This window comes from Manis pentadactyla, chromosome 11 (genome assembly GCF_030020395.1).
Source record: "Manis pentadactyla isolate mManPen7 chromosome 11, mManPen7.hap1, whole genome shotgun sequence".
Taxonomy (NCBI): Eukaryota; Metazoa; Chordata; class Mammalia; order Pholidota; family Manidae; genus Manis; species Manis pentadactyla.
The window spans coordinates 97,956,964-97,973,910 of NC_080029.1; the positions used below are offsets into that span (position 1 = coordinate 97,956,964).

The 16,947-nt window shown below is 39.3% G+C and overlaps 1 protein-coding gene across 1 annotated transcript in view; it reads right to left on the reverse strand.

Annotated features, from left to right (window-relative positions):
* SHC4 (SHC adaptor protein 4) overlaps positions 1–16,947 on the reverse strand; it is a 121,411-nt gene that overhangs the window by 27,622 nt on the left and 76,842 nt on the right. The window contains exons 5-8 of the mRNA XM_036924518.2: positions 15,220–15,273; positions 11,161–11,212; positions 2,036–2,159; positions 317–488 (exon numbers count right to left, since the gene is read on the reverse strand). Coding sequence (XP_036780413.2) covers positions 317–488; positions 2,036–2,159; positions 11,161–11,212; positions 15,220–15,273 — 402 coding nt within the window. The remainder of the gene's footprint in view (positions 1–316; positions 489–2,035; positions 2,160–11,160; positions 11,213–15,219; positions 15,274–16,947) is intronic.

Sequence of the window (16,947 nt, forward strand, 5' to 3'; positions counted from 1 at the left end):
GGTGGGAAAGACAGTCACTAAGAAGAAAAATGAGAACATAGGAAGACTTGGAGACGGGGAAGAATGAAATTGAGGATGACATGTTGACTGCCTTAGTCTTCCCAGTGAAATAAGATGTGAAGTCATCTGCTGAGGCTGAGGTTGAAGGATGGGAGTGAAAAATGATCTAGTACAGCCCTTGACAATGATTCACTCTCTGGCCCTGTACTGACGAAAATGATACTTTCTCTAGCATTTGGAGACCTTCAAATTAAATTCTCAAGTGATAAGGACAGAACTGCATTGTTAGTTCCAATAACAATAAAACATTACTTACCAAATAGCACAACTTCTCACACCGTATGGGGCAGTAAACCATTTGTTCTGTGGCTTGAACTTTGATCCGCACATCTGAAACGCCACCTGCAGGTGGCTGCTTCCCTGGGATTTCATTGTAATACTCATGATCCTCTCTCTCCTCGGCACGGCCGTCACTGGGCACCTCCTCACTGTAAGGGAAAGAAGAATCCCCAAGAGGCTGGGCGGGAATTCAAATGCTGTAGGGGATGCAGAGGGATCAGAACCATGCAAATCATCCTGAAAAACTTTGCATTCATGTTTTAAGTTTATAGCTGTGTTTAAGAGATTTCAAACATATGGGTGGAAGCAACCAGATGGCTGACTTGTTTAGCTTTCCATTTCCACTTTACCAGACAAGTAAAATGAGTAAGCCAACAAAAAGTGCCAAGGGTGGTGCTTGTGTCTCTCCCTCAAGTGATAAAAATATATGTACATACATATGAACTTCCTGAATGTAAGATGTTTTTGTCAATGGGATATAAAAATATAAAGTTTTCCTGGGTATCTCTAGCATGTTTGATTGTACCATTTTGGATATATTTTGCTCAAAGAAAATTTAGATATTGGACAGAGGGCCTGGCCCAGTTTAAAAATGAAAAAAAAAAAAGAAGCTGTGGCCAGCTATCTTGTCTGCACAAATGTGGGGGAGTATACAGGAATCGCAAAGAAATATTAGCACCATATGTGACAAGTGGGTAGATTTATGTAAACAGGCATTGTTTTTAAAATAGAAACGGGGCAAAAAAAAACAAACCAATATTTTTTCCCCAAACTGGAATTAGTAAAAAAAATTATGAGAAAGAATAAATCAAGTCCTTCTGGACTGAGCTGATTCCATCAACAACCCACAGTTTTTGTGTTTATTACATGTCAACAAAATGATAGCACTGAGAGAAGTGCTTTCCTGGGAAAAATTCAACATCAAGCCTCCCTGGTAATCCCCTCCCTTTGCTACCCTAGACCACCACATCAGGGAAGATCTCCAAACTCCATGTTTATTGAAACACGAAATGACAAATGAGGGGTACTGTTAAATATGTGCCCATGCATTTTGTTTCTCAGGCGTGACTTCTGTAAGCCAGAGGCCTCACTGCATTCCACGCATGGTGCAGCCTGGCAGCCCTGACAGGGTTCAGCTTTCATTGAGGACTTTCTGTGCTTTAGGCAGAACAACCGGATCCTTGAGTCACGTCGGGGCCCACCCCTGCCACAGTTTAGCTGGAGCTGATCTATTTACATTGCAAACCAGCAAATTAACAGGAATTCCTGTGGTAGACATTTGATTCTTATTATTTTGCTCTTAATTCATGATTTTGTTTTTGTGGGATTTTTTGTTTTTTGTTTTCATTGATATGCAAGGGATCCGGGGTTGAAACAATGCTGAGAAATTTATTGACGTTTATTATTTTATGACACTACTTAATTATTAGCTCTGTATAATAACATCAGAGAAACAGAACTGATCCCTTCTCACTTTGAAAGTCTCCTTTAATTTTGTTACAAAGCCAGAGGAAACAACACCTGGACAAATATGAATGGAAGAAAAACAGAAAATGTCACTGTCCGTTTGTATTGCAACTGTGCCTATTGGTAAGAAAAAAACATTCTAATTTCATTAGCCAATTTTAAAATGCTATATTAATTTTAAAATAAAAGAAAAACACTAAGTCAAGTAATTACAGAATTCTTGGCTGACCTTTCACAAGAAGTGTTCAAAGAAGGATTTTTCAAATACTGTTTAAACCGGAGTTCAAAAGCCTGCCCTATGGTACTTATGACGTCGTGGGCCATTCCGTTGCGGCATTCCAATACATGGCAGGCTGCAAGAGGACATACAAAAAAAAATATTAAAATATATTGTCAATAAGAAAAGATTACATAAAGTCAAAATACTTCCAGCCATATACTGATAACTGAATAAAGGAAGTAGGTTTACAAGCCCTCTTCAACTCTGACATGACATAAAGACTACTTCATATTTCATATGCCTTAAACAGAAGAAACATTTGTATTTTACATCTAACACTTAAAGTTTGGGTCTCAAAGCAGGTATTATGGGTCCACACTTTAATAAAAGTGGGCTAATCTTGACTAATAATGTGACTCATGTACAGTGTCAGGTCTAGAATTCACTACAGGAGCAGCGCAGGACAGCAATGTGACAGACACACGAGGCTGGCAGTCTTTGTCTCTGCATGCTATGCTACAGGAGATTGAAAAAAGGTAACTTCCCAAACGGCCCGCCTTCCCCCAAATAGTAGGGGATAACTGCTGGTGAAGATAGGAGCTTTGAATACCCCTCCTCTATCACCCCTGTGCCCTGCCGTTGCCCTTATAAAGCAGGGATGCTATGGTAATCCCGTTTTCAAAATCCTACTCCAGAGCTATCTCCATTAAGCATCAAATCAATATTTTGTGATGACATTACTAAAAGATACTAAAATTTTTACTAGACACTTTCTCTGAGAAGCAGTGACTGGGAAGACACTAATTTCAAACTAGTAAATTAAAGAAAGAAATTGTGGAGGGGGTTGCTGACAGACGAGCAAAGAGGAACTAGCAAATCGGCTGCTGCTATGTAAAAACAAGAGCATATGTTCAGGGACTATAAATTCCTCTCCCCACCATATGGAATATCATTCTTGACTTGCTAAGAGTCACATGTCTTGCTTAAGGCCTTGAAGATTTCATTGAAATTGAAGTTTCATATGGATGGTTTAGGAAGAATCCTAAGGATGACTAGAGATAAAAGCAATTAAGTTTCATGAGAAACAAAATTTTTTTAATAAAAGAATATTGGTTTGTATGACCTGAAGAATTGAGGGATGAGGAAAAGCTTGATAACAGTTAAATATATACAAGAGTGTTGTAAAAACCGTCAGCTTTTTCCTGAGAATAACAAGGTGTATATGAGCGCATGGAGAATTCATTAGACATAAGGAAGTCTTGCGGATCTCAGGAACTGTGAAATCAACACATTACTAAAGGAGGTATCTGAGCAGAGGAGAGAGAGCTGTCTTTATGGAATGATTTACCTGTGCTGACTTGGAAGCATGATTTTATGCTTTGCACTGTCTGGGAAAGGGCTTTGTATTTACTCAAAGCAAAAGACAGTTCACTCACATCTGATACACTTTGCAGAGCCTATAACAGTAGGTTATAGTTGAACCTCTAACAGTGTTTCTTAGCCTTATATTGATAATCATCTCTAGGAATCTCAGTTAATTCTCATTTCAGAATTGGCTTTTATTTGAAATATTTAAATGAAAATTTTGGAAGAGGGGTGTGTGTATGTGGGGGCATGGGGGTCAGGGGACAGTTTTACCAAATCAAACAATGCTGAGGTGTCAAATTTCCTCAAAAGCTACTTATCATTTCCTATAAGGCTGTCCCTTTAAAGAAGCAACCTGGGTCCTGAAATAGACTTAGAAGCTAATTCTAATTTTGAAAGCCCAAATAAGAATATCTGTAAATTTATATTCTTTCTACCAAAGGAAAATGTTTGGTCTACCTTTAGACTGCCATTTTATATTGCCTTTTCTTTTTCTCTATAACAGTTTCACACAGTGACCAACGCACAGCAGATGTTTTAAAAATATGTGTTGATGAATAAGATACTGATTTCCTGGATCACATGTATAATTCTACTGTGAGAAATTGTCTTCAGTTTTACTGAAGCAAGATCTGCAGGGAGTGCCCACAGTAGGGCAGGTTCTTAGAGCCACTGAGTGATGCAAATGATTACTGGGGCTGCAGTCTCCTCCTTCTGGGCCTCACAGCCTTACACCTACAAAGTGCCCCTCGAGATGTGTCCTCCAGGGAAGCCAAGGAAAGTTCTGCTACGTTAAGATAAGAAAAAGTAATTCACTAAAATTCTTTGTTTTTCATCTCATAAATCCCTGGTCCAATTAAAAATAAACCAAGACCAGAAATCCTATCTAAATGAGACAATGATTTTTACAACTTTATTTCTTCTTAGGATCAAGGAGCTGTTGAGAGATAAAGATGGGGAAGGTAATGAGAGAGGCAGGAAATTCAAACATACATACGTATATACATACATAAATATAAAGAACAAAAGAAGGAAGGAAAGAGAGGAAGGGAGAGAAGGAAAGACTAAAGTGAGACTCCTGTGAGAGGGATGAGAAAACAAAGATGTTTAAAAGAATGCTGTGAAAACAATCAGATTCATGTTTAAATTCCAATTATGCTACAAACTGTGTGACCCTGAACAAGTCATTGTACAGCAAGATCCTCGCCTGCTAATCAGGGCACTGGGTGATCTCTGAAGTTCCTCCTTGCTTTACAGAAATCCTATCTTTCCTTTGTTGCAGAAGCTAAAACCCTCTGCGGAACAGGACAGAGCAGGGCATGTGGGCACTCAGGAATGAGTGAATCAACCAAACCCAGAGACTGTCCTCTGCCACGTCTCACACACTTCTAAAATGTTTTATTTCTCTCAACTTTTCTGACTCTGGTACTTGAGGATTTGGTCCTGTGCCTGGGCCGATGCTACCAACATAATTTTCTGCTTTTCTTTGGATAACCTCATTACTGCCATATTACTTTTGAAAGAAGATTAAACAGAAAAACAAAACAAAACAGTAGAGCCTGCCACCATGAGAGAAATGACACTGGGCAAAAAGGCTGACCCTGTGAGTGTGTGCAGCCTCCTCACCTTCAGGGAAGACACACATTTTGATAGCTCTGATGTTGCCACTAGCAGACAGGCTGCTCTGTGAAAATGGTCTTCATTCTTTTTAAGGCTGGGCTTTGAGTCACACAAATATGCCCATTTCCCAGTGTTAGACCCATCTCCAAAAGCCAAGAATTGCCCAATCTTTACCTAATGGGAAAGAAGGAAGCCAAGTATATAAATTCCAATTTCCAAAAAAGAATGTCTTCCCAGTCATGTTAATTTTGCACGGAGGCCAAAGCTTGGGTCTCCATGTCTGGAATCAGATGCAGATCTGGGTTCTTTTCATTGCATCTTGTAGTCAGATAGACCCATAGTTCTACATTTGAGTATCAGGTACTACACTAAGGAGGATTTAAAATCTTAGATTCATAGTCTTCTATATTTAATTGGATAGTCATGGACAAGAGGCTGAGAACTATTCCTACAGGATAATGGGCCCTTCTTTACTAGTTTATATTGGTTTTTAATAGACCAGTTTTTTGTTTTTGTTTCTGTTTTTTGTTAGTAGAAACTTGAAATTCAAAAGTGCAGCTTCTCAGATTAACCACCAGATGGTGCTGTGGGGTAGAAGCAGAGAGACCTCCACCCCTTAGGAAGACATCAGCCAGAAGCCAGCTAGCAGTTAATTGACGTCACCAGGGACATACACATTTTATAACCATAAACATAAATATAAATAAGCAGGATAATTTACATTGACTTTATAGTCTTGTTTTTTTAAACTTTCTTCAGTGACTCAGAGCCATGGCCATCCTACATCCACGTAGCCCTGGAAAACTTGGGGCCTCTTCTCAGACTAGATTCAGAGAAAATATCTAAACCTTCCTGGACTATTACATATTTGGAGGAAGAGGTGAAGAGAATATGGATTTCCTATTTACAGCAGTTTCAAGGGCAGGCCATTAGTCACCAAATAAACTCAAAACATTCTTACTTGAACTTACCTTTTCTACAGAAAAGGTCTTATTTATAAGAAGATGAGTTCACCAAAGGATCCTAGCCAAGATGGAAAAAAGTGGCCACTGCTTTGACTGGAATGAGCTAATGCTAAAAGTGAATCAGGCCACGGGGAGTCAGTAGGAACATGCATGCCGAATCATCAGCACGAAGCCCGGTCCACTGCCTGTCATGTCAGCCATGCTCTCCTCCTCCTGCCTGAGGTCTGGCCCTTGACTTTGCCCGTCCACTGACATGGTGCTTCCCGAGGCGACCAATGGCCTTTTAATTGCTGGACTGAGTGGCGGTGTCTTACCTTCACTACCCCTCCTCCTTTTCACTCTGTGACATTCAGGGTCATCTCCTCTCAGAGAGACTCACTCATCCTCCTCAGGTGACACCCATCCCCTGATTTTCTCCCTTCCCCCCAACTACTCCTCCGGGGACATCTCCTCCAGTTCTCCCACTCCTGAGGCCCTCGGCCTTCTCCTGTTCCTACCTCGGTCACCTTGCTCACCCTTAGGTGTTTCCAAACCTGCCCTGAGGCCTGGTCTCCGTCTCTGCCTCGGTCTGTCTCTTTCTCTGCCTCTCCCCTTCCCCTTCCCCAGGCTTCTGTCTGCTGAACATTTTTCCTGGGACAAACCAAACTCACTGGATGATCATATAATATCATCTTTCTGGCTTCAGTATTTTTAAAAAATGTATTCATGGATTTAAAACATTTTGTTTTTATAAATATAATAAATACTCATTGTATGAATTTTAGAAAATAATAAGGCACCAATAAAAAGTAAAAATTATCTGTCTCACTTTCTAGGGATAACTGCTATTAATAATATGTTGGCATGTGTCTTTTCAATCTTTTTTCTAAGTATATCTACCTTCAAAATATTACCTGGAATTGTATTATACACATTGCTTCAAGTTATGCTTTTTGCACTTAAAGCATTGTGAACATTTTCCCCATGTCATTATTTAACCTTCTATACTACTAGCTTTTATTGCTACATAGTAGTACGTTCTATGGATTCATTTAAATTATTTGCTATTTGTGAACATTGAACTAATTTTGTTTTTCCTATTAAATAATACATGACAACGATCTTTATTGCTTAATCTTTGTGCATGTCCTATTTCCTTAAAAGTAAAATTAGTGGTTCAAAAGCATTTACATTTATAAGACTTTTGAAGCAAATTGTCAAATTGCTGTCCAAAACATTTGGACCTACATTCCAACCAGCAGTGTTCAAAGTAACTTCTACTTTGAACCACATTTTACCTTTTATCAGTGGTTGGAATTTGAAGATGAAGTATATTTAAATAAAATGTGTGTTACTTGGATTGCTAGTGAGGTAGCTAATAAAATTTTTAAATGTTTCTTGGTGCCTGGTAATGTTCTTTAGCAAAGGTGTGCTCAGCACCTGTTTATTGGTTGGGTGAGCTTGATAATCAACTTTCTTTTCTCAACTCCAGGGTTTGCTTCTATTCTAAAAGGAGTTAAGATTAATACCAAGCTCAGAGGGTTGCTTTAAGCAAGAAATGAGACAATGCAAAGTACTCGGAACAGTGCCTGTATGAGGTGAGCACGCAGTAAATGGTACCTATTACCATTTTTGCCCTATTTCTCTACTGCATTGTTTTATTTTCCTAATTTGCAATAACCCCTGTTTCTTTAGTGGTAACACCACTCCAGATCACACAGGATGATGACTATAATGATGACGACAGTGACGACGATGATAACAATAGCTACCATCCATTGCAGAATTACTACGAGTCAGGCACTGAGGTATTTGCACTGCATACAATATCTCATTAAATCCTCAGGACCATCTGACTTCTATTTCTTCATCAACCTCATATCTAAATAGTTCCCAGGAACCAGTAGTTCACAGATTTGTCCAAACTGTCCCTTCCTCCCACAGTGCAATGTAGAACACTACCACCCCTGCCCAGGACTGATGAGATGTCATCCAAATTAGACTCTACAACTCGAGACTGCTTTTCTGCCCTCCACTATCACTTTTACAGATACAAATACTGGCAAAATTATCACTTTAGAATTTCAGTGAGAAGGTGGAAGCTAGAATAATTTCTATAAAGCCCAAAATCCCTAGTGGCTCCCAGTGACCTTCTGACCAGCATTCAGAGTCCTCCACAATCTGTTTCTGACCTAGCTTTTCAGCCAGGGCTCCTATTTCTACTCTTTCCCTTCTCTACAACACCACTTTTACTCACACACTATCCAAACAGAAAGCCCACACTCTCACCACATGGGTCCATCACCTGTGCTTTTATTCATTTCTTCCACAAATCCTGACTGAGCACCTGCTATGCTCCAGGCACTGTTGTCTCAGTCGCCCTCCTTCTCCCTGCACATCCTACACATTGTGTTTCTCTCTCCACTAAAGGATGAGCTTGGGGTGGCCAGGCATTGTTTTTCTTCCACAGTGATTAGCTCAGCCCCTTGTATATTAGTATATAATTAATATTTATTTGTGGACTTGACAACTGGGTCAGTATCCCTGTGAAGAAATTAAAGTCCAGGAGCTCAGGTGAGAGGAAAGGATTTAACACTAGAAAGGTGTGTGAGCAGGGGGCATGCTGAGAACAGAGTGGCTTCTCACAGAGGTTTCTGTAACCAAGATAAATAATAAAGGGGATGAGAGGACTGGAAACGGAGCAGTAAGGGTGGAGAGATACTAACTTTTTAATCCAAGAAAATACCCCTTTTTCCAAGTATCTGTCTCCTAGATAGACCCATTTCTCTAAAGATCAGATGAGGGAGGAAAGGAAATGGTGCTTTCCATGTGTTATCTGTTAGTCCTTCAGCACCAGCAGGTGAATGTTATTCCTCCCAGTTACATAAATTGAAGCTCAAGGATGTGAAACAACTTAGCTGAGGTCACCTGGTGAGATGGCAGGAGAATTACGATTCCCACCCATCCATTTGACTCCAGTATTTATTTCCTATATACAGGGTGGGGGCTAAAGCAAGAAATAACTGAAACCTCTATTTTAACTGCTTCTGAGTCCATTGTTTTTTTATCTCTCAAATCCCACCCATGACCTCAGTCAACAGCTCTCATACGTGTCTTCCTGGGATCCCCTTCAAGTAGCTCAGCTCTGACTTGGGCACCAGAACAAAAGCTTTCAAAGTGGATGACCTGCATGATCATTTTCTTTGCCTCTCCTGTATCACTTAAGCAAGGGGAGAGATTTGTGAGCATGTGGGTCCTGCTTGGCCATTACCCTCAGCAACTGACATGGAACTCCTCGCCACCATTTACTGAAAAGCAATGACACACCTGACATATTCAGTGATTGATAGCAATGTTACTAAAGAGCTAGGTTTTTTAAAAATCTCTGTGTTCTTTCACCCTGTCCTTTTCAGGTTAAGAGAAGAGGCTGTGTTGTTCAGAGGCCTTCCTCAAAATACCATGCAGTTATTCTCTAGGGAAACTCAGGCTTAATTAAAAGATGTTGCTCTTCCCTGGTATCCCTTTTTGTGTCCTGTTCCTCCACCCCCAGTCCCGCTTCTCTAGTTTCTGTCTCTCCTAGCCGCTCTTTGACTGCTATCCCTTCTTCATTAGAGTGATTTCAATGGAGCGTGACATAGTATTTCTCACCTGTTCCTTGCCTTCTATGCCATTGAGCCATGTTCTTTTGGCAAGCATTTACTGAGCATCTCCTAGGTGTCAGGTTCTGTGCCAGCAGCTGGCCCTCATCCTTTCATTTTGACAAGCACAACAGCTTCCAAATAGATATCCCTGCCTTAAGTTTCTCTCTGAATCCATCTACTGCACCTTGCTGCCAAATCAGTCTCCCTAAAGCTCTGCTTTGTAAACAGCATTCCTCCCCATGACATTTGCCCAGAGGAGTGAGCTCTACTTATTAGCTGTCTCTTATCTGTATAAATGCTTTCTAGACTTATTTTCCTCCATACACAATCTGCATTCCAGTAAATATGTTCTATTTACTTGCTCCCCAGCATGCCATGTACATTTCCACCTGTGTCTTATAAAAGTCAGAACTGTCTTTGGAAGTTCTTTGGACTTCCAAATTACATTCCATGTGTACTTAATAAATGTTTTGGGGTAAACTCTATCCCTGGGGTGGCAGAGGTTTATTAGATGCTGCCCAACTAATAGGCTTCGTTAAAAAGGAGAAGTGACCCAATAACACTCATCCCTCAGAGGAGTCTGAATGTCTCAGAGTTAGAGATGAGAAGCAATACTAACCATGTCTGTCTAGAGTCCAATGACCTAAAGAATCTCGGGCCTTTGACCCACAGTATAGCTAGGACATAAGTTTGTCAGGCAACCTTGCTAAATCCTGGGACAAGCAATCCAACTAACACACTCCTCCATTCACTTACTCTTCCATTCACTCATTCCATTCAGTCATTCAACAAAAATAGTTACTGGGTACCACCTGTGTGCTAGGTATCGCGATGAGTGCTTGGGAAACAACAGTGAATAAGATAAACAGGTTCCTGCCTTCATGGAGCTTTGAGCAGAAAGGACAGGTATTGAACACATCATCAGGTGAGTAAATAACACACCAAAAATGTGGGAAAAGTATTAAGAGGAGTGAAGTGTTATGATGAAGCAGAGAGAGATATGCCACTGGAGATAGGAGCTGCTATCCATCAAAGAAGGTCTCTCTGAAGAGATTTAAGCTGAGATCCAAACTGAAGCTGAGATCCAAAACATGAGAAGAAGCCAAACCCTCACAGTGACATCCAGCCTCTTGAACAGCAAGTGCAGAGGCTCAAACTGCATAGACACATACGGGCACACACGCACACTTGCCGAGTCCACGCAGGCTGATAACCTCACTGGCATGGGTCTTACGTGTAATTCACTTGTCTGCTGGGGATGCAGCAGCCAGCCCCTTCAGTCATAAACAAAATAGCTTTTCTTTCAACAATACAAAAATATAATAAGCCTTTGGGTTTGTGGGTCTCTCAAATGACTGGGATTTAAATTCCCACCTACGTATTGTTTTATACTTTGTTCTGCCAGCAGGGCTATTTATTTCCAACCCAAATATCATAGTATTTCTAGAACCCAATAGTATACTCTAGTGATCTTCACAACTGTGTATATCGGAAATAACTGCTTGTTACTTTTTAAAGTTGGTATATACCAGCTCTAAGAAAATCTAGAAGTTGCTTTCCATACCTCGTTGATTAACTGGGTCTTTAGCTACATAGGCAACATAGTCTGTAGTATCCTATAAAAAAGGGAAAATGATTGTGTTAAAATGAATGGATTATACTGTTGAAATACAGAGTACATGCAGGACATGACACTGAGGCAAGAACTAACATACTAATAATCCTGTTTAAAGAGAAAAGGAAAGCATCCTAGGCAGAATATAAACAAACAGACACTGTACAGTTTAGCAACGTCCACATACTCTGCCCCTTGGGGAAGGAAGTTGAAGATTAAAAATTTAGAGGCAGATTTAGTGATTCTTAGTCACTGAGAATAAAAAAGAATGGAGGTAGAGAATATGTTTGGACATAAATTCTTTAAAAATGGCTAGGGACTATGACTCTCTCCTGTGTTGAAAGTTGAAATACCAGGGTTACACAATCACAAAGGTGGTGCAAACTAGGATGTGACACCATGATTTCCCAGTTGTCCAAGCAGATACCATGTATGTCAGCAAATAGGTTGATTAGAAAGACACATCAGGTTTTGTGGTTAACTTGCTTGTGTGCAGCACAAGTTATCTTAAGGAATAATAAAGCAAAAATACAAGGCATTTATATGACCAATATATAGAAAGGAAGAACCATTTTGAAAAAAACCATTTTACCATCCATGAAAAACCCAAGGAGCCCCAAACAGATGCACTGCTGACTTTGTAAAAGTTACAAACCAAAAGCCTCTTGGTAATTCTGACTTTCATTGAAAATAGTAAACTAATGAATGATAAGATTTTAATAATTAAAGATGCTTTTTGTTATCTCAGTTCTCAGGGAAAAAAAATACACACAATGCCATTTGCAGATTAGAAATATGACTCTCTAGAGGGAAGATTCAATCAACTGGCAGGAAATAAAAGCCCGTTTTTAATACCCTCAAGGACAATCACTTAATAACCCATGCTGAATCACACAGGAAGCAAATCTCAGGGTCAGCATAACTTGTCTTCAGTTATTTTAAAAAATAACAAACACCTAAGTAATTTTTCTTATGCAAAAAAGATAAAAGGTTTGAAATATCTTGTAAATAAATAAGGACATACATATATACGAGTTTTGTTTTATATTAATTTAGAAGCAAACCACAGTTGCTGGGAGCTTGGCTGCTATTTTTCAAGTTGAAGGGATGGTATGATGCCAGCAATGTTGTCTGATGTACTACATGAGGGGAAAGGAGGTCACAGGAACTCCCCAGACCTCAGTCTCCTCATCTTTAAAAAATGTCCAATATTCTTATAGTTCTAAAATTCTATACCTGTAAATACTTAGAGAATTTAAAGAACTTAAAAGTAAAACATAAATAGTGTGTGGGGGGGAATATAAGAAAAGTATTTAATGCTGACATACTTGTAATGAATTTTAGCAATGGAGAAAGTATATATAGACACAGAAGCATTACCAAGAACCGTCTTCAGGGATGATAGGAGGAAGACAAGTAAATTGTTTTTGATAAGAGAGGTGAAGGTGAGCAACAGTCAAGAGGTAAGGAAGAATACCCAGTATTTTTTCAGCTTTGAAGGAAATCTGCTAGAAGGAAGGGTAATACATTGGGCAATGGAGACTTTTAGCTTCCTGCACCCAGTTAGCTGTGAGGTTGTAAATTATTTCAGTGAAGGTCTTAAAAAATATGGACATGTGTTAGTACTAGCGGTGATGGCAGCTACAATGTGCTTTTATCACTCTGTGCCAAGCACTATGCTAGCAGTTTACATGCACCATTTCACTTAATTCTTACAACACTGTGAGGCAAGGGTGATCATTCCCCTTTTATAGATGAGGACCTTGAAGCTTAGAGAGGTTAGTGAGTCTACTTCACTCAGAGGAACCTCTAATGCCCATGCTTATTGTTGCTCCAGTTTTGTATTTTAAACTAAAATCAGCAGCCTTTCTCCCCAGCTGCAGAGAACACAGGGGTCCCACTCAAATCAGAAGGTACAAACTTTCCCACAGTGGCTAGAAATGCTCTACTGTTTGTTTTTGTAGGGGCCGTGCTTTGGAGGGTTAAAAGAACTAAAGACATATGAAAAGACTCTAAAAAAAATTAGGATTCTGGAGAACTATAATAGACACCATGCAAGGCATGCAGAGGGGAAATGAGGATTTGCATACAAATCCTAAAATGACAGCAACCCTTGAAACTTGAAAGGGGAAATTTAGTGCAAACACCACCAACTATTTTTCACATGTTTCTATGTATAGAACTTCACTTACAGAAACCTTTAATTTAAGTTGCTTAAGTCAAGTATTTGAGTTCTTTCATGGATGATTGAGCTATAATGGGCTAGGGAGAGAAGAGACAATACTGGCCTTTTGAGGCTGGATTCAGTCCGTCCTCACTGCTACCAAACATACACAACATATCCCTTGTGTGTTGCTGTTGAGGACAGATTAGAAGGCTGGATGGATAGAAGTTCAGATTCAGTATTGGGCTCACACTGCAGCAGCTAAGGAGGCACTTGAAGGCCCCCTGTTTGCCAATGAATTAACCATCTGTGGACTCTCTTGGGGGAAAAGGTAGAGTTCTCAAAATTTGGTTTACTTTTAAGTGGTGACACCATGGAACTAATATATTCATTTGAAAATAACTATACCCAAAGCTGAAAGGTAAGGAAGTAGTGAGGGCTAAAGAGAAAATTTTGTATCCATTAATAAAAGGAAAAAAAAAGTACATGAAAACAATGATTGGAAATCCTGTAAAGACTGCTTTTCTTCCATATGCTTCAAAGGAGTACTGAAGGCAGGCTGTCTAGACTTGACATGCTTAAATACTTTTCAGTCCCAGGGAACCAATGTGAGGACAAGTAATTATTGACATGTTTTAAAGGGTGGACTAATTTAAATACTACTTAACTGTATATATTTCACATACAAAAAAATTACACCAACCCCCCACTGAAGGAACTTTGCTTGAATACCTTAGATGGCCAGCAAAGTAAGCAATGGTTACAGAGAGTAACTTCAGAACTTTAATTCCTTATACGATAGACAATTATTTTTCCTTTTCAATATTTAGCATAGAGATTAAAACAAATCAAAACTCTTCAGTGACACCAGTTGCTAGATCTCATTTTTACTACCATTTCACACCTCTCTTGAGTTTCTAAGTTACATGTCTTATCCTCTAGACCCTAAATCCTATTTTTCAGTTGGAAATGAAACACTAAGAGTGGTGGACAGAAAAAAATCAACTATTAAGATGGATTTTACTGCCTCATTTCTGAAGGATATAATCTTCAACAATAAAGGCTCTGCAGAATAGAGGGTGTAATACATTGTCAGTAAGACCATAAGAAAAACGTCATGATGTCACAGAGGCGAGAAATCCATCTACTCCCTCAATTTAAACACATTAGTGTCTTTGGCAGTTATTACAGGCTTCCTGGCTTCAGTGTCCCTCTCCTTTTGCTCTGGTTTGAAATGATGCAACAGAAAGTCAGGGAATGACCCCCCACTCTGCAAAGCAGGCTTGGAGAGAGAGCATCCACTCAGTCGCACACAATTCATGGATAAGCACCATGTGGCCTTGTAGAAGGAACTACAGTACTCTCTCCCCAGCTGAGCATTCCCTCTGTGAGTTTCTGCAAACCTGGTTGCTCATTTTAGATTAGACTTAGTTGCCTTGGCTGAGAGCCAGAATGGCAAATAGGCTTCCCCTCATTTCAATTCCTCATTCAATTTCCCCTCGTAAGCAATTGATTAGCAGGATATGCCTGGAACTCTATGTTGAGAAGAATTCCAAGGGAGGACATGTATAACATAACTTGTTTTTTGTGACTTTGACAAGAAGCTGCTCATATGTTAACTCCATGGCTAATAACACTATGGAGTATTAGCTCACCTACTAATCTAAATATTTTAAAAATCAGTGATGGGAAGCATTTTGTCAAAACTAAATTTGAGTATCTGCTACATATAGCTATTCACAAGCTGTAATAAGATATTTGGAAAAGACATGTAGTGGCTAATATGCTTTATGTGGAAGTTCTTTTAACTCTTACAGAAAGAATGCTTATGAATCCATACTTACAGAATCCCCTCCAGAGGCAAATGAAATAGACTGCATATGATGATTTGCAATAATCTGGAAAACACAAACAAATTAAGCATGTATGATGCTATAAACTAGTTATGCCTGGTTACATATAATCTAACAACAATGGATGTGCAATTTTGGTCTGTTTTTGCCTGCTCAGCATCCCTTTGGAAACCATTCCATCCACATCTTATACTGATCTTATATAGACATGGGGTTCAGGTGGGCTTGATATGCCCATTTCTCTCCCCATCTCCTTGCAGGTGGACACATGATCCAGGCCAGCCATTCAGAAAACACCATGAATACAGCAAAGCCAATCAGTATCTTTGGGGAGGAACCAAGGTGAATGATAGGAGAGAATGCATCTCTCAGCCATCAAGGACCACAGTGTTAGCCCAAAGCTTCTGGGAGCCATCTTTTGCTGCCATGTGGGAAAAGCCTAGCTGGAAATGAAGCTTTTCCTCTAGTGAAAACCAAAGCTAAGAGTTAAAAATAGAGAAAAGACAAAGTCTGGTGACATTTGTTTCATCATTTCAGCCAATACATCCCTTCCCACCTTATCTTTTTAGATATTTTTTCTAGTTTATTTTTTTGTAAGTTAGTTTGAATTAGGTTTCAGTCACTCACCTCCCAGAGTATCCTGATTAAGACACTAACATTAAGATTTTTCAATATGAAGGAAGACTATCCATGTGACCTGCATTAGTTAGCCAAGAAGACTGTCTCTTTTACCTGAGTTTCTAGGCTTGCTTATAGGAGACCACAGGGTGATGACCAGCTTGCTGAGATGTATTTATCATACTGTTTTGAAGGCTCAGTGAAACATCAAATGTGTACCAATTAGCTAATCCAGTTCTCAGAATTATTTAACAGAATCTACTAAAGCTGCTTGTATAAGATGACTGAGCAATTTTACTCTTAGATATGTATCTGACAGAATTGTGCACATATGTGCACTGAAAGATATTCTCAAGAAAGATAACCACTACCCTGTTTATAATAACCCCTAACGGGAAATAACACCAATGATAATCACTGTGATAGTCAAACAATGGACTACTACATAGCAACAACATATTTCTTGGGCAAAAGAAACCAGACATGAAGAATATATACTGCATGGTTTAATTTATATGAAGTTCAAAAATAGGCAAAATTTCTGTATTTTCTGTGAAGTCAGGAAAGTGGTGACTGGGACAAAGGGAGAGAAACTGAGTGGTTTTCTGGGATCCTGGAAATGGTGTTTCTTGATCTGGGTAGGAGTTACACAAGTATGTTCATCTGTACACTTAGGATTTGTGCACTCTTCTGTATTTATGCTTTCTATATTTATATTTCAGTTAAAAATAATTACTAAAAAAATAATTCCCATGTATCAGTAGCAGTAGCCACACTATATGGTGGGGGCAGGATGGGGTACATTTTACAAGAGTACCTAAGTATAAAGCTAGTAAGAATCCCGGAAGGCTTTTTTGGAAACCTTCATTAAAGGGTATAAATAAGGAATGAACAAACAGAAAGACATATATCACCTTTATGGATGAGAAGACAATATTGTAAAGATGTCAATGCACCCCCAAATAAATCTGTAAATTCTATGTAATTCCAGTAAAAATTCCACCAATGTCATTAAAGGACTTTTTCAAGGGACTTAGAGACATTAGGGACTTCTAAAATTCCCATGGAAGAATAAATGTGTAAGAAGAGCTAAAGCAATTT